Source organism: Solea solea, chromosome 19, assembly GCF_958295425.1.
Source record: "Solea solea chromosome 19, fSolSol10.1, whole genome shotgun sequence".
NCBI classification, from domain to species: Eukaryota; Metazoa; Chordata; class Actinopteri; order Pleuronectiformes; family Soleidae; genus Solea; species Solea solea.
The window spans coordinates 889,670-911,716 of NC_081152.1; the positions used below are offsets into that span (position 1 = coordinate 889,670).

The 22,047-nt window shown below is 41.0% G+C and overlaps 2 protein-coding genes across 3 annotated transcripts in view; one reads left to right on the forward strand and one right to left on the reverse strand.

The window, feature by feature from the left end:
- On the reverse strand, window positions 1-11,885 carry LOC131446026 (serine/threonine-protein phosphatase 2A 55 kDa regulatory subunit B alpha isoform). The gene is made up of 10 exons (XM_058616916.1): window positions 11,610-11,885; window positions 6,967-7,035; window positions 4,488-4,585; window positions 4,019-4,184; window positions 3,813-3,925; window positions 3,529-3,706; window positions 2,594-2,758; window positions 2,338-2,507; window positions 1,555-1,646; window positions 1-1,446 (listed from the first exon to the last, which is right to left on the reverse strand). Exons 1-10 carry the CDS (start codon window positions 11,614-11,616, stop codon window positions 1,167-1,169), a joined length of 1,338 nt encoding a protein of 445 aa, XP_058472899.1. The 5' UTR covers window positions 11,617-11,885; the 3' UTR covers window positions 1-1,166.
- A 1,707-nt stretch (window positions 11,886-13,592) lies between these two features.
- LOC131445847 (gelsolin-like) overlaps window positions 13,593-22,047 on the forward strand; it is an 18,727-nt gene continuing 10,272 nt past the window's right edge. For both annotated transcript variants that reach the window (XM_058616548.1, XM_058616549.1), the window contains exon 1: window positions 13,593-13,728. The gene's annotated coding sequence lies outside the window, so the exon portion shown is untranslated. The remainder of the gene's footprint in view (window positions 13,729-22,047) is intronic.

Below are 22,047 nucleotides of genomic sequence, written 5' to 3' on the forward strand. Positions count from 1 at the left end.
TGCAAAAAGTAGTTTATTATCTTCACTGTCATAGATTAAAACTGTAGTTATACACATCAGAGGCATCGATATAGTCTGAACTGTCCACGTTTTAAATATGTGTGTGTGTGTGTGTGTGGAGACATCAACTGCTGTAAATCCTTGAGTAATGTATCAACACATACAGAACAGGAGCAGTCATAACGTCTGCAGTAGTTCACACAAAAAAAACAGAAACTTTAAATGATTTAATGCCTCAAATAATGTTTTTCTTTTCTTTTAAATCACAGAAGTACTTTATGTTGGTGCAGTCATGAAGTCCAGTGTCAAATCAGAGCTGTGGTAAATAAACCGTGGAAGGAAACAACAAAACAAGGATGTTGTGAGGTCCAGCTTCATTTCACAAAATAGGACGGCGCAGATGTGATGACATTATTTCAACGTTTTAATATAAATATGACAATTGTAATATTTATCTTTCAATAGGCTATCTCTGAAACCTGACTACCGTCGAATACAAAAACAAAAAAACAAAAAGAAAGAAAGATGTTAAACAAAAAAACAAACCTTTCTTGTAGAGACTAGACCTCTCTGGCCAGCCAGAACCTAAAGCACAGCCACAGTGAGAGAAACACGCTTTAAATTCATGGCGTTGAACACCAGGGGGCAGCAGTCTGAGCAGGAAACTGAGTGTTCTCATGATTGAACAGACAAAAAAAATAAAAAATAAACTATGACAGAAGATTAGACATACGGACAAAAACAAAAAAACAAACAAAAGACTGGCAAATTCTTTTTCGTAGAAAAATAAACACAAGAATGGCACAGGACGATGACGGGGAGCAACTAAACGAGTGTCTGGATGTTCATACACAGAGAAAGTTATAAAAATAAGTGTGTGTTCATAATCTGAAGTAAATGAAAGAGGTTTTTACTCACGTTAACCCCCAGGGGGCAGACAAGGGGCAGGTGAGCCGGAAAAAAGAACAAAAAAAGCAACAGGGAAAAGAAATTGGCACGACGTCACTGAAACAACACGGCAGGAGTCACGAGAGCAGAGCGCCCCCTGTCCACATCTGAGCACAGTCTGGTCACCAGGAGCAACGGACACACAGCGAGCTGGTTACCGGCGGTAACCGCAGATCAGCTGCGGGTGGTCATGTGACACCATCCACGCCAGAGCTGAGTTAGTTCACTTTGTCCTGGAATATGTAGAGGTTGTTGGTGGTTGCCACGGCGATGATGTTGTCCTGGGGATGCCAGGCCGTGTGAAGGATCTTCTTGTTGAAGTCCAAACTGTCCACGCTGATCTCGTCCTTCTTGCGTTTGCCGCCAGCGCAGACCTTTCGGGGCTTGAGGACCTGCAGAGGTTTGCTGTTCTCTCTGGACGCCTCCAAGGTGACGTCCCGTCTCTGACCGCGGTCAAACATCCGGAAGAAGTTGTTGTAGGAGCCGGTCATCACCACACTGATGAGGACACACGAGAAACACAGGATTAACATGTGTATAAGGAAGCACCGGAGCATCGGTCGCAGGTATTTTCTTTCATATTTTTATATGTGTGCGTGTGCTCACCTGTCGTTTCCGTTCCAGCAGCATTCAAACTTGTCAAAGATGCAGTCGTTCTCGTAGAGCGAGCACAGTTTACTCCTCAGATACTCGTGAACCTGAAACATTAATGAACACGTTGATGATGTTTCAGAGGAACAGACGCTGCTCGACTCAGTCATAACACACGTGCTGTGGTGCCTCCTTGTGGAGATGGTGTGATATTACAGGGAAAAAGGGTGTGGCCACACACAATGAGTTTAGAGCTGCAACAATTCATCAATTATTGGATTAGCTGTGGATTCTTCATTAATCAATCATTAATCTGTTTTTTTATAAACCAAACTACTGATCAATTAATCAACAATTCGTCTTGTATGAAGATTATTGTTAGATTAGAAACCCTGATGATGGGAAACGACACCAGTGTCTACAGATGTTTTAACGGTTGACTTTTGTTTTATTTTGTCACGCAAAGAAAAACATATACTCATCTTCACGAGGGAAATACAGTTAGAATTACAGGACTCCAGTTCTTTACAACAAAACTTAACCTTTGACTTGTCCATAAGTTTGGTAAAAAAATAACTTAATGCAATAATTCAGCTTGTTTGAATGTTTGTCATTTCCTTCTTCAAATAGTGTTCATGTTACATGATGATAATAATAATAATAATATAAACATTCTCGAGAACAGCTTCAATCAGGTGATATCCTTTAAAGGGCTCTCACTGTCTGTCTGTCTCTCTCACTCACTGTCTGTCTCTCTCACTCACTGTGTCTGTCTGTCTCACTCACTCACTGTCTCACCTGATGAGTCTCCACCGGCCTGTTCTCCATGTTCAGGTCCCAGATCTTCACAGACAGATAGTCTCTGGTCATCATGTAGCGTCCGTTGTGGCTGAACTTGACATCAGAGATGGAGGAGATGATCTCAGAGAAGAAGGAGCGATTACTGGGGTCTTCTGGCTCCTCGAACACTGGAGCACAAACAACAACAACAGCCTGGTTATGACACGTGCTCAGCTGTTGAGGTGGAGACGTGCTGATGGTGGTGCACACTAACATTTGGAGTGTTTGTCACACAGGGCAGAATCCCTCATGTCACACAGACGGATGGTTCCTTTGCTGCTGCTGTAGACGAAGGTGTTGCACTGATGAGGATGAAACTCCGCTGCTGTGATCACCTCTGTGAGATCCTCCATGTTGGCAGGTTTAATGTCAACAATATCTGCAGAGCGCGGGGTTAAGATGAACTCTAACTGATGTGTCTATGACAGTATCAACAGCCACTGATGACTCAGTTTATGAATTATTCTGTGTAATAGTTTGTCACAACCTAATGAAAAACACTTAGTATCTCCATCATCTGGCCTCATGTCAGCTGCAGACGACCAACTTCCTGCTCCGTCATGCTCGTACAGTAACGATGACGTGGACACGCCCCTCCCGGTCTATCATACACCACATTTAAGACAAAGCTCACAGAGCTTAAACCTTGTTTTCCAGCGTTCCTTTCAGAAATATGAGAAGACACTTGGCAAACAGTCACTCTGGAAACGTTTGAAATGATGTTTACACTTCACAGCACGTACAGTCTGCACCCGAGTGAGAGGAAGCACCATCCCTGACCAGCAGGTGGCAGTCATCTGTATTTGTTATTTTAAAAAAACTGGAAGAATTATCCAGCAGAATCCGTGAATGTTCATTCTGTCCATACCAAAATGGGAAAACAATTTGTTTGATAATTAAGTTTTTAATAAAACTATCTTGGATCATAAATTTGTGGTTGAGATTATAAACAAATAAAGAAAAGACGAGCCATTTCTTTTCCTTTAGATTCTCAGATGAATACTGAAAGATTCAGCAGCTTCTTCATGTTACTGCACTCAGTGAAAACACTGGACGTGAGGTTACAAAGTAAATGAGGACGGTTTGGGCGAAGGCTCTTGACATTGTTGCGTCTCTGTGTCTCAGCAGTGAACAGACAAACAAGGATACTGAAGCTGCGGTCAGTGATCTCCAGGTTCCACAGGTTGACGCGCAGGTCGTCCGCAGACAGGTACGTCTCGTTGTCACTGTTGACGGAGATAGAGTTGATGTGGTAGGTGTGAGCGTTGGCAAACACCCGGCGAGGACTGGCTTCAACCATCAGGTCCATGGGTATTAAAACTGGAACCTGATGGAAGAACAGAGAAGAAACCAAGGATTTCATGAAGATCCAACATCAATTCATAAAATACTCACGCCCTGTACCCTCTGCACCAGTGTCTCTGGTAACTCACCCGCAGTGATGTGATAGTGTTGGGGTCTTTATAACGTCCATCCTCTTCTTTCAGATTATAACCGTCTGGTCTCTTGTCTCGTTCACTGATTTTCCATAACTTAATCGTCTTATCTGCACAAACAGGAAATGACAAAGGTCACATCCTTGTGTGTCCTTTGTGGTTAAATACCTGCTTATGTGTCACCATGTATGATGATAACGCACCGTTAGTGGACAACAGGAACTGAGCAGCGTTCTTCTGAGGGAGCCAGCGGATCTTGTTGATCTTCTCCTCGATTTCCAAACTCTTCAAGTAGTCAAACTCTGGCTCGTGGCTCTGGAAAGTGCTGTAAACGTTGTATTCGCTCCGAAACTGAGGCGGACTTTTATTCTGTGACGTAAGAAGATAAAACAAGTTAGAACAACATGATTTTAAGAGTGTTTTCTAGGTTTCATCTGCTTCTCCCTTTAGGGGTCGCAACAGCTGATCATCTGCCTCCATCTGTTATTCCAACTGTCCTTTGGTCGTTCTCTTTTCCTCCTGCTCCATCTTCAACATCCTTTGTCCAATATAACCTCTGTCCCCCTCTCCTCTGTTAAGAGTGATTTCTAAGTTTTTATGAGTTTAGAACAACTACTAATACAATCTTGTAAAAAGGTAAACAGTGTGTGAAAAGAACTGAAGCAGCTTTACCTCGATCTCCTGCTGGAAAATGACCACGCGTCCACCTTTGTCTCCTGTGGCCAGCAGCTCTCCAGTCTGATTAAACTCTACTGTGGATATGATGTCCGCTGCAAAGTCCAGCACAAACATGACAGCTGTGTAAGCGTTCATTCATAATGTTATTTTTTAAACTGGTGTAGTAGATGAAGACGGACGTCTGCGCATGTAGAGCAGACAAAAATGATCAAAGACCTAGTTTTTCCTCGTTTCCTTCCCCAGCAGCAGTTTCTTTATGAACGATAACATTCATCTTACACACTTAACCCTTTGGTGTGCGATGGAGCAGAAAGACGATGCTGGTGAAAGGTTACAGCAGCAGGTTTCTGAACGTCGTCCTCCCTGCAGCTCTATATGTCAGAGATATTGTGCGTGGCCTAAAACTTGATATACTTTTCTATTAGAGCAGCAACGGAGTCATTATTTCATCAGCATCCATTTTATGTTTGTAACAATTTACCCCAGCGACCCCCAGAGTGAGGGCTGTGTACTGCAGATGGGCCGTGAAAGGTTATTAAATATAAATGTTTTTAATTTTCCATCTTGTATTTCCGTTTTTAATTGCTGTAAAATGTGTACGACAGATTTTAAGAAATATTTACAAGCAACAAAACAAATAAACATACATAAGTTATGTCATTTTTCTTTTCTCTGACCTAGTTATAATACATACATATATACGTATATATATATATATACACATATATATATATATATATATATATATATATATATATATACATACATATACGTATGTATGTATATATATATATATATATATATATATATATATATATATACACATATACATACATACATACATACATACATACATAGATACATACATACATACATACATACATAGATACATACATACATACATACATACATACATACATAAACCACATATAAAATCAACAATAATGATGATAATAATATTTAAGCAAACAGAGCATCCATATTGGAATAGTATCGTATCGGCAGATATCCAAATTCAGGTATCGGGATCGGATTGGAAGAGAAAAAAAGTGGAGCATCCCTTTTTATAATATACAATAAACAACTCTGACGTGTCTGTGTGTCCCTCGGTCTGTCAGGTTCTGTGATATATCACTCGATCTCCGTGAATTTAAAGTTAACTGTGAACTCTTGCAGTTTGAAAGGTAACGTTTGTTTTCAGCTTTTCCTGCCAACATGGCAGAGTTAACAAACTGAGTCACATGACATCAACAGCTGAATATGTGGATAAACCCAGCAGCAGCAGCAGCAGCGAAACAGGCTGCTGTCAGATCACAGCAGGGAACATGAGTGAAGTATCCAGACTGACAAGTGACAGAGAAGCTGCAACACTTCTGTAAGATTCATACAGAGACTCAGTTAAAACATCTCTATCTCCATCTCTGCATGACAACCACACAGACAAAGAATCAATCCAGTGTGACGGATAAAGCCGAGGAGAGTATATAATATTAATGTCTAACACCAGGGAGCGAGCTAAGACCCATCTTTATCTTTTTGAAAAACAGAAAAATGAGGAAGATGATGATCTTTTACCTGCTCATAGGGCTGGGTACAGCGCTTCGGTTCTTTTATGGCACCGACCGTAATGCTTCGATACTACCTGGTATCGTGATTTTTGGTCCTAAGTTTCGATACCTTCAGAGTTAATCACGTGATCAAGGTCTGATAATGCTGCCGGTGATTGGCTGTAACGTTACACGTGGTTGCGGCGTGCAGGAAGAATTCAATGCTGTTACGCCCACAGACTGCGTTCACGTGTAACTGTGTCATTAACTACGCGGAAGTGTGTTGTGACGAACGGGCTAGAAATGCCACGAGGTCCAAAGTGTGGCTCCATTTCAACTAAAGTGGTACTAATATAGAGCGCGACGCATTGTGTTAAATAGATATCGCCACTGAGGTCGGCAACACTACAAAATTTAACTGTTGATCAGTTAAACCGAGATTATCTAAAATGATCTCAGCCTAGATTATGGCCTTTGAGTAATAATAATACAACCACGTTATTGTTTTGTGTTCTAATGTCAAATACGGACATGATAAGACATTGATTTTACCTCTGTAAGTTTCTGTGAGATCCTTAGTGCAAATGACTTGTAACTTCTTGCAATTGTTCTTTTTAGACTGAAAATAATTTGTAGTTCATTTTTTTATGTAAAAAAACTGCATTGAGTGTAAAAATGCCAAAACTGAAAAATAAAAACTATGGATTTTTTCCATAATGTGTAATTTTCCTTTTTAGAAATGATATTATAAAACTGGTATCGCAAAAAGTATCAATTAGGAACCAGTATTGAAATGAAGGTATCGATACTGGTACCGGTATCGAAGATTTTTGATTGTTACCCAGCCCTGCCTGCTCATTCACTGCAAAACATTTAATCACCTCTTCTCAGTGTGTGTGTGTGTGTGTGTGTGTCAGAGCTCACACCTTCAGCGACGTCATCATCAATGGCTCCTTTCACCTGAGAGAAGCACCACTGCATGTCACCTCCAGGTCCTGCAGAGACATAGAATGAAAACATGACGGAAGCTTTTCTTCATTAAATGTTGTGTTGAACGTCGGCCGTGAGTCAGAGTCGTGCTTACATGTGAGTGCAAGTGTTTCACAGGAAGCAGCTTCAGGGAATACATGAATGTTGAGTTGAAGTATTTGTGATTTCATTAGGATTCATTGTTTAGCCTCAAGTGTAAAAATCCAACATCTTCAAAGTTCTACGACTGTATGAGGATTTGAGTACGAATGCATGATATTGTACTTACAGCTTTTAATATCTATAAATATCTACAGCTTTTATTTAGAAGTCAAGGAGGGAGCAGTTTATTCAGTCTGTTTGGATTAGTCATATCAATGTGCATTCCTCGATATGAGCCTTTACTTTTGCTGTGCTTTTCTTTTTCTGATAACATCAATGTGAACTGTATAATTGTGATTTAACTCCAATAACAGGTAAGAATGAGCCGATATGACACTGGTGCAAATCTATGGCAAATCCTTTGTATCTCATGCATCACAATGCACAGAAAAAATGTAAATTAAGATCTGCAACAGTATTTTAGCCGAGTCATGTTGTGGGCTTCTTTATGAGATAAGTATATTTGTTAAACAATTGGAGAATTATGTCTTTAAATCAAATGTGTTGTTAACAGCTTCATAGTTTATTAAAAGGTCTAAAATAGAGTTGTTTACGAAAATGTGGGCATCGGTATCGGCGAGCACTGGAGTCCATGCACCGATCCGATACCACATCATTTATTAGAGCCCCGTTAGCTCTGACACGGTTCTTCTTGGCCGCTCTTGAAACAGTTGCGCTGTGCAGTTCTAGAGGTGTGAAGAAGAACTGATCAAGGAGCTAACGTTAGCTCATCATGTCGGCGGTTTGGCAGTATTTACCAGTTAGCTCCGTTAGTGTTGTTAGCTGCGCTAGCTCCGTTAGCGCACCTACAGTCAAACTGGAGCGGCCCGTTTATTAAACGGAAAGAGCAGCGCTACAACTAAGCAGCGTACCTGTGTACCTGTCCTGCGTTTGTATGCCTCTTCATTTTAACAATCTGGAGTTATGCAAAAATGATCACGTGTGTCCTTTCCCGGTCAGTCGTCATGGAAACATGAAGCTCTGCCAGTGCTGCGGTGTTCGGACCAGAGTCAAAACAAACGAAATAACATATCACTGGTAAAAAATAAATGGTGTCCATTTGCTGTATTTGTTCATGTTTTACAGAGGGTTTAACCTGAGCCAAACCTTACCACCAATGATAATCATATCACGGTCATGCAGGCGTAGTATGATATATATTTTTTATAACACAATGGTATCGGTATTGGTACTCTGTATCGACCGATACCCACAGCACAAGTATCGGAATTGGGAAGGAAAAAATGGTATCGGAACATCTCTAGTCTAAAATGACTGATGTTGGCATCAGTAGATCCACTTTGTGATACCTTGCCAACCGCAATCGGTATTGCCCAAGTATTGGTCAAAATCTCTAGATCAGATATCATAGGGCTAAAACAATTACTCAGTTATGAATCGATTACAAATTAACATCAACTATTTTTTTTTTTTTTCCAACTATTTGTTTTTATTTGTTTTTTAAAACTGAATCATTCTCATCATCATCACTTCCAGCTTCAAGAAACATTTTATATTATGTTTTCTGACATTTTATGAACCAAATGTTTCTATGGTTTGTTGCAGCCATGTTGTGGGCTGTTTATTTCCTCTTTATATGAATATTTGTTCCACAGATGGTGAATTATGTCTTTGAAAGTGCCTGAAATGTGTCAACAAATGTGTTATTAACAGCTTTGTGGTTTAAAAGGAGTAAAATTACTGTATCAGACCGATACCTGTATTAGTAGACAAAGGAGTCTTGTAGCATCTCCCTCTGCTACTCTGCCATCACTCACCTCAACCGGTTCTCCAACATCTCATTGCACAACCTTGTTGAATTTGTTATATTTTTCATATGCATTTATTTTTTTAAAACCCTATGATTTCTGTTATTACACAATTAAAAGGGTGTGTAGGTGGACAATAAGTGAGCCTGTACATCAGCAACCATGAAGCAGCTCTGCAGAACAATCAAGGACATTTATGAGTCACTCAGGTTTCATCACACACACACACACACACACACACACACAGACACACACACACACACACACACACACACACACACACACACACACACACACACACACACACACACACACACACACACACACACACACACACACACACACACACACACACACACAGGAATTTAACACAAAGTGCCAGAGCAGGGTTTGGTACAGATCCAGACAAAAAGCAGCACTCTCACTGAGACTCCCATCATCCTTTGCAGGAGAAAATGCAGAAAGTAATCAGGTGATTAAATGAGCAATTCATGTCACTGATCAGTTTCAGAACCGTGTGTAAAAGCAAAACATCAGCGACATTTCTCCACCCAAACACACACGAGCCATGAACTAAAAATACCACCGGTGACCTATTTTTTTGCGGTGTAGCACAGCCATCAATCAAACACAAGTGGTTAAAGTCACAGTTCAATGTAATGCAATTTCCTTGCTAAATGCTGGCAATTAACCTATGTTTTCAGGATTGTTAAAAGTCATTTTAACTGATCTACACTTCAGCATTGTTCAGTTTGATTCTTGTGTCTCTTCTTGTGATGTCAACGTCACGCATTTTCCCTGGTTATGACGTCATGAGTCGAGCAGAGTGGAAACACGCCATATGTCCCTTAAGCCCCTACAATAATAATAATAATAACAACAACAACAATTATGCAGGACCGTGTTCAGGCACTTGACTTGAATGTCTAATTGAACATTTCTAATATTTTGTTTATGACTGCAATAAACATTTGATTTGTGAAAAACATTGTGCCAGAGAATTGTGATCCACATTTTTCCCAGAATTGTGCAGCAATATCCCAGTCCACTATACCAATAATATCATAATAATCAATACATAACATAATACAATGATATAGCAATACATCACGATATCTGTCTCACTGAAGAAAACTAAACGGTAATGTGAAAAGTTAAAAGTGCAGGATTTCTCCATTTGTTCACAACATAGAGAAAGGTCACAAAGTCTAAGTATTAAGCATGGATGGCGCATCTCTCAAAGTAGCTTTCTCCAATCTTATCCTGCTGTAAACTCACTCTTCTTCAGCCAGGTCACTTCTGCACTAGGTTGAATTTCTTTAAAATGTAACGTCAAGAAGTACAATCACAGAACTGTCATTACAAAAGGCTGCTTTTACTCGTGTGTTTAACACTGAAATTAACTGTAATAATGTGTTTGTGCAAGTGCATCAAACTTTAAGTTTAGTAAACTGTGTGTGTATATATATATATATATATATATATATATATATATATATATATATATATATATATATAAAAATACACATACACACACACTTTCCATAGTGATTAATAGATGAGGTCTTAAAATAGGCCTCACCTGAACATGTGTTCTACTTAAATGTATTAATTTTCTCAGATGATTTATTTAGAAATGTGAAATTAAATCAATCCAAAATATTAGGGGGTAAAAATAATCTGATACTTATCCACAATATTCATATTACTCAGCCCTCATACATATAGCGTGTTTAGTTTAATTTACCCAGTTGTTACTTAATATAATGGAATATAATCAACACATTTCAAAGACGGATGATTTGTTTCCTCCTTTTGTGATTTCCCAACAGAAAATCATATGTAGCTCAATAACAGTGTTGAATAATACTGAAGTAAAATGATATAACTGAATGTTTTAGTGTGTGATGAGCAGACATTAATCAAAGATCAGTGAGTGACAGTAAAAATGTCCTTCACTATGATTTTCTTCATTCAAAGTCATGTTTCATCTGATGAATGAAATGTACAAAGCTACGTTAGAGCTAAACACAAATACATGACTACTTCAGATTAAAGTGAAGGGATTTTTAGCTCTACAGCATCAACACACTACATTTATCTGACGTAACTTTTATTTTAAACCATAAACTGTTGAAATAAATAATAAAAAAGAGTTTTTGGACTGTGCAGCAGCAGCAGCAGCATCAGCAGCAGCAGCAGCAGTTGTTAGGCCCGCACTGTTAGCCTGCATGTGGCCAATGTCAAAGTTTCAGCTACCGCTAGCACAACAGTATAACACTACACAGACATGCGAGATATTGACTTACAGTTAAATGTTTTATTTATATATATACACACACACCAGCAAAATGAGACGTTACAAATGAGACGTTTGCGCAGAGAAGTCTGAGAAGCGGCGGTTACGACTGCGGAGAGTCAGCGCTGCACAGTCACGGAGGGAGTTAGCTTACTGGACCATGGTAAACAGCTAGCAGCTAGCAGCGGCTGCTTAGCCTAGCCTAGCCTAACTTAGCTTAGCTTAGCTTAGCTTCAGGCCAGATGGGCGACGGCGGCGCTGCAGTTTGATGCTAGCGTTAGCAGAGCTGGTTAGCTCCAATGAACAGACGTGTTTACTGTGTTTGTTTGTTTGTTTGTGAGATGATTTAAAGAGAATCATCATAAATTACCTGCCATGACGAGACACACAGTGGAGCTTTCCTCAGTCAGTCACGATCCTGCTGCCCACTCCCACGCGCCGCCGCTGACTCGTGGGATCTCAACTTTTTCTTCCGCTCTCTCTCGCTCTCTGTGCGTGCGCGTGCGTGTGTGTTTGTGCGCAAACCTGCAGCAGCACACGCGCTAAATTAATTCACCTCTTATTTTAGTGTCTCTCTGTGTGCCGGCTCCCTCACATCCACACTCATTTATTCCTCCTCTTCCTCTTCCTCTTCCTCCCTCCCCGCACAGACTCAGTGCACGTGCACTACAGGCTTTTTCAAGCAAGTCGAGCGCATAGCCACGCGCGTGCAGATCAACGCCCTCTTTACTGGTGATGATGGACACACACACACACACACACACACCGATCATCAGCATGAGATAACACAAGATAAGATAAGAATCATCTTCCTTTATTTCAAACAGGAAATGGTCAGTTTGTATGTATTTCTTCCTGTGACATCACATATCAATAAAAACATGTAGAAATGAAGATGAAATCACTTTTATTTTCACTCATTCACTCACTCATGTACCACAGGGTGAAAGGCAGGGTCACACCTGTGCAGAGGTCGCCAGGTCACAGCCGTTCACCCTCACAGTCAGTTCAGACTCATTCATTAACCTCTGCATGTTTTTGGACTGTGAGCCTTGGTTGGACCAGGTCATGAACCTGGACCTTCATGCAGTGCAGCAGTGTTGGCCGCTGCACCACCACGTGGCCCATTTTATGTTCATAAATGTGACGTCATTATACCAGCCCTCTTTTTGTGGAATTATCCCTTTAGACTGTTATGTATTGAAACAGGAATCTTTTTTTCAGCTTTGACTTGGATTTTGCGCAGGTTTAATAGAATATTATCAACAGATATTGACTTTAAATGAACAGACATAAGCCTAACTTTAACGTTAACTCTCCTCTTGTTAGACTAAAGACTGAATCACAGGGAATAATATCACCATAATCAGGACACATGACCATATCTGTCTAACTGAAGAAGATTGCTGCCCAACTTGACCTCATTCACTTGAGCAGCGCCACCATGAGGAGTAGTGACGCCTGGTCAGTGAAACTGTAAAAACAAGTTCAAATTTGTGTCGTTTGTGTTTGTTTGTTCAAACATGATAAAGTTCCCAAAATAAAACCCAGAGGAAGTGAATTCACAACAGCTAAATAATAAACTTCCACCATCAGATTATTATTATTTGGCTGTGGATAAAAACAACAATCTTATATTGATGTTAAAATAAAAGCACTTTAATGTTGGAGAGGTAGTAAAATGAAGTGAGAGTTTGTCAAGTTTGTGAGATTCAGGTCAAAATCATTGGTCTTTTTTCTTGAAGCTCTTCATGGTGTTGAATCTTCTTATTTATCTGTGAATCTTCTAGAACCCTCACATCTGCTGCTTCTGGTCTGTCAATCATCTCACGAGTCAAAACCTAAACTTCAGGGTTTTACGTTTGTGGTGCAGTTTCCCTAACGACCACCTGAGGGCAGCACACGGCGTCTTTTTAGTCTGTCTTTTCAAAATAAAAGTTCTCTTTATTAATAGCAGTGTTTATTTTATTTGACATGATCTTATGACCTTAGATTTATCCGATGATTTTGATCATCACTGCTGACTCGGTGCCATATGTCAGTACATCTGAAGGTACCTTTTGTGATTTTACCCCCCGCCCTCATAGATAACCTTGTTGCTAGTACAGCAGCCTGTTACTTAACTGTTGTGTTTCTCTGCTCTGCTCCATGATGTTGTCTATGTACAGAGACCTGAGATCATGTATGTTATGATTTGGCGCTATACAAATAAAACTGAATTGAATTGAATTGAATCATGTTCGTGTGAATGAAGTCTGTTGATTTAAGGTGATTTAGTTCAGTTTAGACTTATGTATCCAGCGCCCTCTGCAGGCGGTAAAAGCTACAGCAGGAGGCGGATCCTGCAGGGGGAGTGTGTATCATAACGGGGTGTGTCTCAGTGTGTGTGTGTGTGTGTCTGCCGCTGCACTGACCTGAAGAAGCTTCTCTGCTCCAAACTCCCACCGAGACCCAGAACCAGACTCTGCTCCACGACCACCATCAACCAGGTAACCAACCCACTAACCCACTAACCAGCGAACACACTTACTTACTTACTTACTAAGTAACTAAGTAACGCTGGGCTCTGTGATTGTAACCTGATGCCTGAATCAAAGCTGCAGCAGAATGAACCGTTATCATCATCATCATCTTCATCTTCATCATCATCAGCAGCATCATCATCATCATCATTATTGTTATCATGGTGATGATTAAGGAAGGAAGCGAGATTTGATCTGTTTAAAGAGAAAAAGCAGCTGCTGCCTTATATGGAGAGAGAGAGAGACGGAGAGAGAGACAGGGAGAGAGACTGACGGAGAGAGAGAAAGACAGACAGAGAGAGAGAGAGACAGACAGACAGACAGACAGAGAGAGACAGGGAGAGAGAGAGAGACGGACGGAGAGAGAGAGAGAGAGAGAGAAAGACAGACAGCGAGAGACAGACAGACAGAGAGAGAGAGAGACAGGGAGAGAGACGGACGGAGAGAGAGAGAGAGAGAGAGAAAGACAGACAGCGAGAGACAGACAGACAGACAGACAGAGAGAGACAGGGAGAGAGAGAGAGAGACGGACGGAGAGAGAGACAGACAAACAGACAGGGAGAGAGAGACAGAGAGACAGACAGACAGAGAGAGAGAGGGAGAGACAGACAGACAGGGAGAGAAAGAAAGAAAGAGAGACTCACTGGTTCCACCATAAACACATCATGGTGCGTTCACGTGCACACAGTGACAGTGCAGATAACTGACTTCTCTGCAGATACATATTTACAAAGACATTCGTGGTTGCCATGGAGACGCACACTAATAAGTGTGAGGAAGTTAGTCACCACATCCTGTTACCCTGTTGAAAATGTAATAGTAGTGTAACTATTTCAATGACTTTCTCAGAGTAATGTAACTCATTACATTTGATTACATGGATGGATCATTATTTTGGAATGAACCACATATTTGTTCTTTTCACAAATAACAAACTGATAATAAAACATGGGTTTGTTTTATTACATGTGTACAGCATGTGGAAAACAAATGTGCTTTATATGTGATTAATGTTCTATAAAATAGACCAAAATTATGAAGATGAAACTGTTGACATTATGAGTCTAACCTTTTCAAAATCTCACATAAACTAATAAAGATTGCACCACAAGGTGGCGCTTCGAGGTCATATTTGGAAAAACGATACCATGTTTGAGACGAATGGTGAGGCTACATCTGACTTTCAGAAATGATCAGAAACTAAAGCTAACTGTGTCGTCATGAAAAGACACGGAAGGTTAGCTACAGCTACAGGCTAAAGGCTACGTAGCTTTAGACGTGTCCTCAGCCTAAACTGTTTGTTGTCTTCTGTCTGTGTGAAGTGTCTGAAGTGTAAAGTGTTGTGCGCCTCCGACATTGTTGCTGCTGACAGTCGACCAAGTCTAGCGACGTCACATGACCAGAGAGAGCCAATCACAAGTGTTGGCTGTAGAAAAAAAAAGGCTTCCGAGCTTTTGCTGCGATTTTTAAAATGTAACTAAAATTTGAATCGTGGGAATTTCCAAAAGCAAAACTGTAATTTAACGACACATTTCTCCCAGTAATGTAACAGATTACAATTACGTACATTTTATAATCATTTACGTAACGTCGTTACTCCCCAACACTGCCTGTGTGTGTGTGTGTGTGTGTGTGTCTGTGTGTGTCACAATACACAATATTATCGCACATCGTGTTCATGAATTCATCGCGGTGAATTTCTGTTATCGGACTGTTGGTGAATTTACATCACAGTGCCACAAGGGGGCGTCAGGACCTCCATGTTTCTAACGATTTCATTCAACACGATGTTTTTGTTCACATTTATATTTAATATCTTTATAACTGTTTGTTTACATCAGTTTTTTGGTGAAATGTGAAAAAACATTTTGTTACATTAGGATCGTAAAGTACAGTATCCTATGAACAGGTCTGACAATATTACACTTTCGTAACATTAACAACACAAGTTAATCTGTCGTAGGCAGATTACAGACGTAGGCTCCGCCCATCCTTCAAAAATCATGAAAAGCTATTTTTGTTTTTTTAAATGATTACAATGATGTCATGAACTGATATTCACTTTGCTCAGTGTCATCGCGACAGGAAGTGTGGTGTGTGAGTGTGAAAATGATACACACACACACCCGTCTGTCAGTCAGACAGATATTATGGGATGCCTTCAGCCTCTACATTCAGATATGGCAGCTGTTCTCACAGAGGATGAACAGCTGAACTTTGTTTGTGTCGTTACAAAGAAAAGAAAATGCCAAACAAATATCAGGAAACACAGAGTCTGTGATGTCATCAAACGAGTTTCCATGGCAACCGCGGAGTTTAAAGTGAAACACAGGTGGTGTTAATGTTTCCATCCTAACTTTTCTTTCTCATCAAGTGTAATTAAATCATCGACACAAAGTTACAGTCGAGCATAATAATACAATAATAAACCCAGATCTTATTCACGTGAACTTGAGACAAAGACACTTTTCTTCCACGTGAGTCATTTTCCACAGACTGTGGACGTGAGGCACACACACACACACACACACACACACACACACTGTTCTTCAGAGGAGGAAACTAAAGGCCACGCCCACAGAAGAACATACTGTGGATTATAAAATATATAATAATATGATGTGTATCATTATCAGCACATATAAAGTTAAATCAGCGTGTTTTTCCCTTAGAGACGAGACAATAATCTACAATATGATCTTGTATCGCTGTGAAAAATGTAACTTATATTTACAAGTTATCATTAGTTTAGTAACATTTTATAAGATTCATAAGAATCCTAAAAACTAATTCAAGCGTATATTTCTATAATAATCATAAAGATCATGTCCTTTAATAACCAGCAAAATCATAAACACTTGTTTTGTTTTACACGAGAGGGAAGAATGTGTGTGTGTGTGTGTGTGTGTGTGTGTGTGAGTGACCAGCGGGGGCAGCTGCACACACAGACACATAGACAGACAGACAGACAGACAGACAGACAGACAGTGGCATGCAGGGAGAGAGTGAGTCATGAAGAAGCACAAAAACTCAGATTTCACTCATAAAAAAAATTCTGTGCTGCTTTTTTGGCTCCAGCAGGAAAATCACAAGACTGTTTAAATACTCCATGTCACATGATCTTCAGTGTTTAGAGCAGCCGTAACAGCAGCAGCAGCAGCAGCAGTAACAGCAGCAGTAACAGCAGCAGCAGCAGTTACAGCAGCAGCAGTAACAGCAGCAGTAACGGCAGCAGCAGCAGTAACAGCAGCAGCAGCAGTTACAGCAGCAGCAGTAACAGCAGCAGCAGTAACAGCAGCAGTAACAGCAGCAGCAGCAGTAACAGCAGCAGCAGCAGCAGCAACAGCAACAGCAGCAGCAGCAACAGCAGCAGCAGTAACAGCAGCAGCAGCAGCAGCAGTAACAGCAGCAGCAGCAGTAGCAGCAGTAGCAGCAGCAGTAACAGCAGCAGCAGCAGTTACTACAGCAGCAGCAGCAGCAGCAGCAGCTCAGAGGAGTTTATCACAGGATTGAAGCCACAACTCAAACAAAAGGGTGAGAGAGTAAAAATGGGGGAGGGGCTGAATAACTCAGGCTGGTATGAAAAGATCGCCCTCCATGTTTGTTTCACACACACACACACACACACACACACACACACATGAACGCACACACACACACACACAGCATGTTTTTAACCAGCAGGAACCCACAGTCACATGACCTGTTCTATTTAAGCCTGAGTGCTGAGTCATGCCAACGTCCCCCGAGTCACTGTTTTGACCCCGGAGCAGCCACAGAGACTCAGAGTGAAAACATGGCTGCCAGCAGAGAAACACTGATTTGATCCACTGAATTCAGACTCAGCTGATCAAATCTACGTCACATGACCACGTCTTTATCTCACTGTGAGACAGAAAACTGAAGTTTGTAAACCACTCACTCTCCCACACCAAACCTCCCAGAGGAAACCAGTGATTTTAGCTCACAGGGACACAGGAGCTGCTGGTCCTCTGCTGCCTCGTGTGGTCACTTTGTGTCAATCTGAATGAAGGATTTTGAAAGCTGAATTAACAAAATCATACATTAGAACTTAGTGATGGAGGCAGCAGTGTGTGTGTGTGTGTGTGTGTGAGTGACGTTAAAATCACTGGTTTTCTCTGTGGACTTTGGTGTGGGATAGTGAGTGGTTCAGCAGCCATTTTGTTTTCACTGAGGTGATTTATATGCTAACATGCTAATATGGCATTAAAATAATAATGATAATGCTGAATGACAGTATTAAGTGATTGGGCATGGATGCTAACATTAGCAGTTAGCACCAGAGGTGACACAGCAGCTCCTGTGTCAAGATTTTAGATTATAAAATTATACAGATTATCAGGGATTTGTCTGGTTTTGATGTTTGATGTTTGATGTGTGTGTGTGTGTGTGTGTGTGTGCGTGTGCGTTGATTCAGGTGCTGATGTTTTGATGTTTGATGTTTTGATGTTTGATGTGTGTGTGTGTGTGTGTGTGCGTTGATTCAGGTGCTGATGTTTTGATGTTTTGATGTTTGATGTTTTGATGTTTGATGTGTGTGTGTGTGTGTGTGTGTGCGTTGATTCAGGTGCTGATGTTTTGATGTTTGATGTGTGTGTGTGTGTGTGTGTGTGCGTTGATTCAGGTGCTGATGTTTGATGTTTTGATGTTTGATGTGTGTGTGTGTGTGCGTTGATTCAGGTGCTGATGTTTTGATGTTTTGATGTTTGATGTGTGTGTGTGTGTGTGCGTTGATTCAGGTGCTGATGTTTGATGTTTTGATGTTTGATGTGTGTGTGTGTGTGTGTGTGCGTTGATTCAGGTGCTGATGTTTTGATGTTTTGATGTTTGATGTGTGTGTGTGTGTGTGTGCGTTGATTCAGGTGCTGATGTTTGATGTTTTGATGTTTGATGTGTGTGTGTGTGTGTGTGCGTTGATTCAGGTGCTGATGTTTTGATGTTTTGATGTTTGATGTGTGTGTGTGTGTGTGTGTGCGTTGTGTGCTGATGTTTGCTTCATTAAATCTAACACAGCTGTGATGACTTGAGTGTTTTTCCCTCTTTTAATGAGTGACATTATTCAGGGTTAATGAGGACGTTCTTCAGTTCAGACTGCATGTCTATTTCCAGCTTGTTTTTGAACATGAATGAATGAAGTTGACAGTCATGTAGTCACTTGTTGTAGACTTTAATGTAAAGTTTCCCTGTTTTCTCTGGCGTGAACTTGGTGATGCCTTCAGGGACATTTTTCCTTCAGGATCCTCAGCTCACAGCTCTTATATTACAGGGTGTGTCCATGAAGTCAGTGATTTACTGCTGATGACTGAGGAACATAAAGTTCTTCTTCTCCTTTTTAAAACTGTGTAATAATAATAATATTACAGTTTTTTTACATGTTCATATTGATCTGAGGGATGATATAACTATTTAAATGTGCAGGAGAATGGATTGAAAACACTTACTACTTTACATTACTTTACATTACATGTCATTTAACCGACGCTTTCGATGGGGAGCTCGTTCCACCATTTGGGAGCGAGGACAGTGAACAGTCTCGAGTTCTGTAAATGCCTCTGCGATCCTCTCAGTCAGGGGGCAGCGAGCCGGTTTGCCGATGCAGAGCGGAGTGGGCGGGCTGGGGTGTAGGTTTTGATCATGTCCTGGATGTAGACTGGACCAGATCTGTTTGTAGCATGGAACACAAGCACTAGAGTCTTGAAGTGGATGCGAGCAGCTACAGGAAGCCTAACCAAGTGTCACACCCAGGTTCCTGCGGTATGAGAAGGAGCGACCACAGAGTTGTCGAGGGTGATGGTTAGATCTGTGGTGGGAGGAAAAGAAACTCAGTCTTGTCGAGATTGAGTTTCAGGTGATGGTCAGACATCCACTGAGAGATGTCGGTCAGACAAGCGGAGATCCGTTCTGCTACATGTGGCGGAGCTGGGAAAAGAAAGAATGAGTTGGGTGTCGTCGGCGTAGCTGTGATAGGAAAAACCATGAGAGAGAATAACAGAACCAAGAGAGTTGGTGTATAGAGAGACTTTTGGAAAAGATCTGATTTTCCTCCATCAAACTGTAACCATGGGAACACAGTGACTCAGCAGTTTCTTCAGAGTCACAGAGGTTCTCCGAACACAGTGACTCAGCAGTTTCTTGAGGTCCAGACTGAGCCTCACCTCCTCTGTTTAGTCTGACAGAATCACATCTGTGTTCCAGCTTTGACCAAAAGAGAACTTGCTTGTAACCAGGGGGTTGCCAGTTGGAATCCCCGACAGGTCAAGGGCTGTGGTATCTCTTAACTGGACACTACGATAAGAGGTCGGAAACTCAAGGACAAAAACAAATCTGTGCTGTGGCGCCCCCTAGACTGAAAAGAAAGTTGAGAGCGGTGAGACACACATTTATGCTGCATCTGTATAATCTCTGTGTGTTTTTGATCAAAGGTGATGGACACACGGGGGTGCAGTGGCTAACACTGTAACACTGTTGCTAAATGAAACGCAGCATTAACTCAGGACCAGACGCAGGGACAGAGTCACAGAGTCAGTCGTGGTGAGAGCAGAGACAGGGAGGAGCCTCACGCTCGTTTCTGAACCACTTCCTTCTCCAGAGTCAAACCCAGATTCCTGCCATGTTTGTGGTTCGGACGCAGAAGAGGGAGCGATTCTTCTTTACAGCAGCAGCAACATTCCTGTGGAAAACAACAATCTGTGTCAATAAGTTCATGGAGAGGTTTTCAGGTTCTGGTCTGAGGTCTGAACACGGCTCCTCTGTTCTGGTTCTGTTTACAGTCTCTGTGTTTACTGAGCTAATAACTCACTTTACTGAGCCACACGTTTCATCACAGCTGCTGTTAACTCACGATTAATCGCATTAATGTCATAGTTAACTCGCGATTAATCGCATTAATGTCATAGTTAACTCGCGATTAATCACATTAATGTCACAGTTAACTCGCGATTAATCACATTAATGTCACAGTTAACTCGCGATTAATCGCATTAATGTCATAGTTAACTCGCGATTAATCGCATTAATGTCATAGTTAACTCGCGATTAATCACATTAATGTCATAGTTAACTTGCGATTAATCACATTAATGTCATAGTTAACTCGCGATTAATCGCATTAATGTCATAGTTAACTCGCGATTAATCACATTAATGTCATAGTTAACTCGCGATTAATCGCATTAATGTCATAGTTAACTCGCGATTAATCACATTAATGTCATAGTTAACTCACGATTAATCGCATTAATGTCATAGTTAACTCGCGATTAATCACATTAATGTCATAGTTAACTCGCGATTAATCACATTAATGTCATAGTTAACTCGCGATTAATCACATTAATGTCATAGTTAACTTGTGATTAATGTCACATTTGTATCTATTGTAAATGTCCCTTGATTTCTTGTCATTTTAATGCTCTTATCAACATAGAAAAGTGCATCTGCTTGCTTTGTGCAGATGTTTTTTTATTGAGACAATATCTCTGTCACCTGCATATTGTGACTTATTCCTCTTATTGTGAGAGCCGCACAATAATAAGAGAGGCTGTGTATCAGCCTGCAGTGTGTGAATAAAGTGCCTTGGTTTAATAACGAGCTAATCCGAGCTAAAGGAGCTAGCGGTCTTCGGTGGTCTCCTCACTACGGTTCGGGGGTCTGCCAGCTTGGTTGGTAACACTGCAGACATCATGACTTGGATGTGGGGAGTGCGTGGACAAATGATCCAGCCCGCTTGGAGACGGAGAAGCGCACAGCGCTCGCCATCCACTCCAAACACAACGTTAGCTACTACTCTTTAGCCCAAACACGTGTGTGCAGCGTGCCTGTTGTTGTGTTGTTTCCGCTCTAGTTAGATCCAGTGTGGTGTTGTAGTTTTTCTAACGTCACTAGTTGTTGCAACAGCACGTGAACAAAACCACAAAGTTTACTTTTCCTAAAAGAACGTTAATCTCACGATAAAAACATGGACGCCGTTAAAATGGGTTTGTGTTAACAACGTCAATAACATGTTAATAACACGTTTAACTGACAAACACAAACCACATAATAATCTGTAATTGATATGTGACACACACACACACACACACACACACACACACACACAGGCAGTGATGAATCAGCTGATTTCCACAGTTAAAGCTGCTCTCAGTGATTGCTCTCTGCTCATGAGTGTGTGTGTGTGTGTGTGTGTGTGTGTGTGTGTGAAATCGCTGACAGCTGCTTTAAAATCTTAACAGGATGCTCCACGTGTGTCTTAAAAATAACGATGTT

Excerpts from the sequence above, each read along its gene's own strand:
- LOC131446026 (XM_058616916.1), bottom strand. Across the intron at positions 4,586-6,966 it reads TGATGATGACGTCGCTGAAG|CGGACATCATATCCACAGTA; the intron begins GTGTGAGCTCTG and ends TGGACTTTGCAG. Across the intron at positions 3,707-3,812 it reads ACACTATCACATCACTGCGG|GTTCCAGTTTTAATACCCAT; the intron begins GTGAGTTACCAG and ends TTCTTCCATCAG.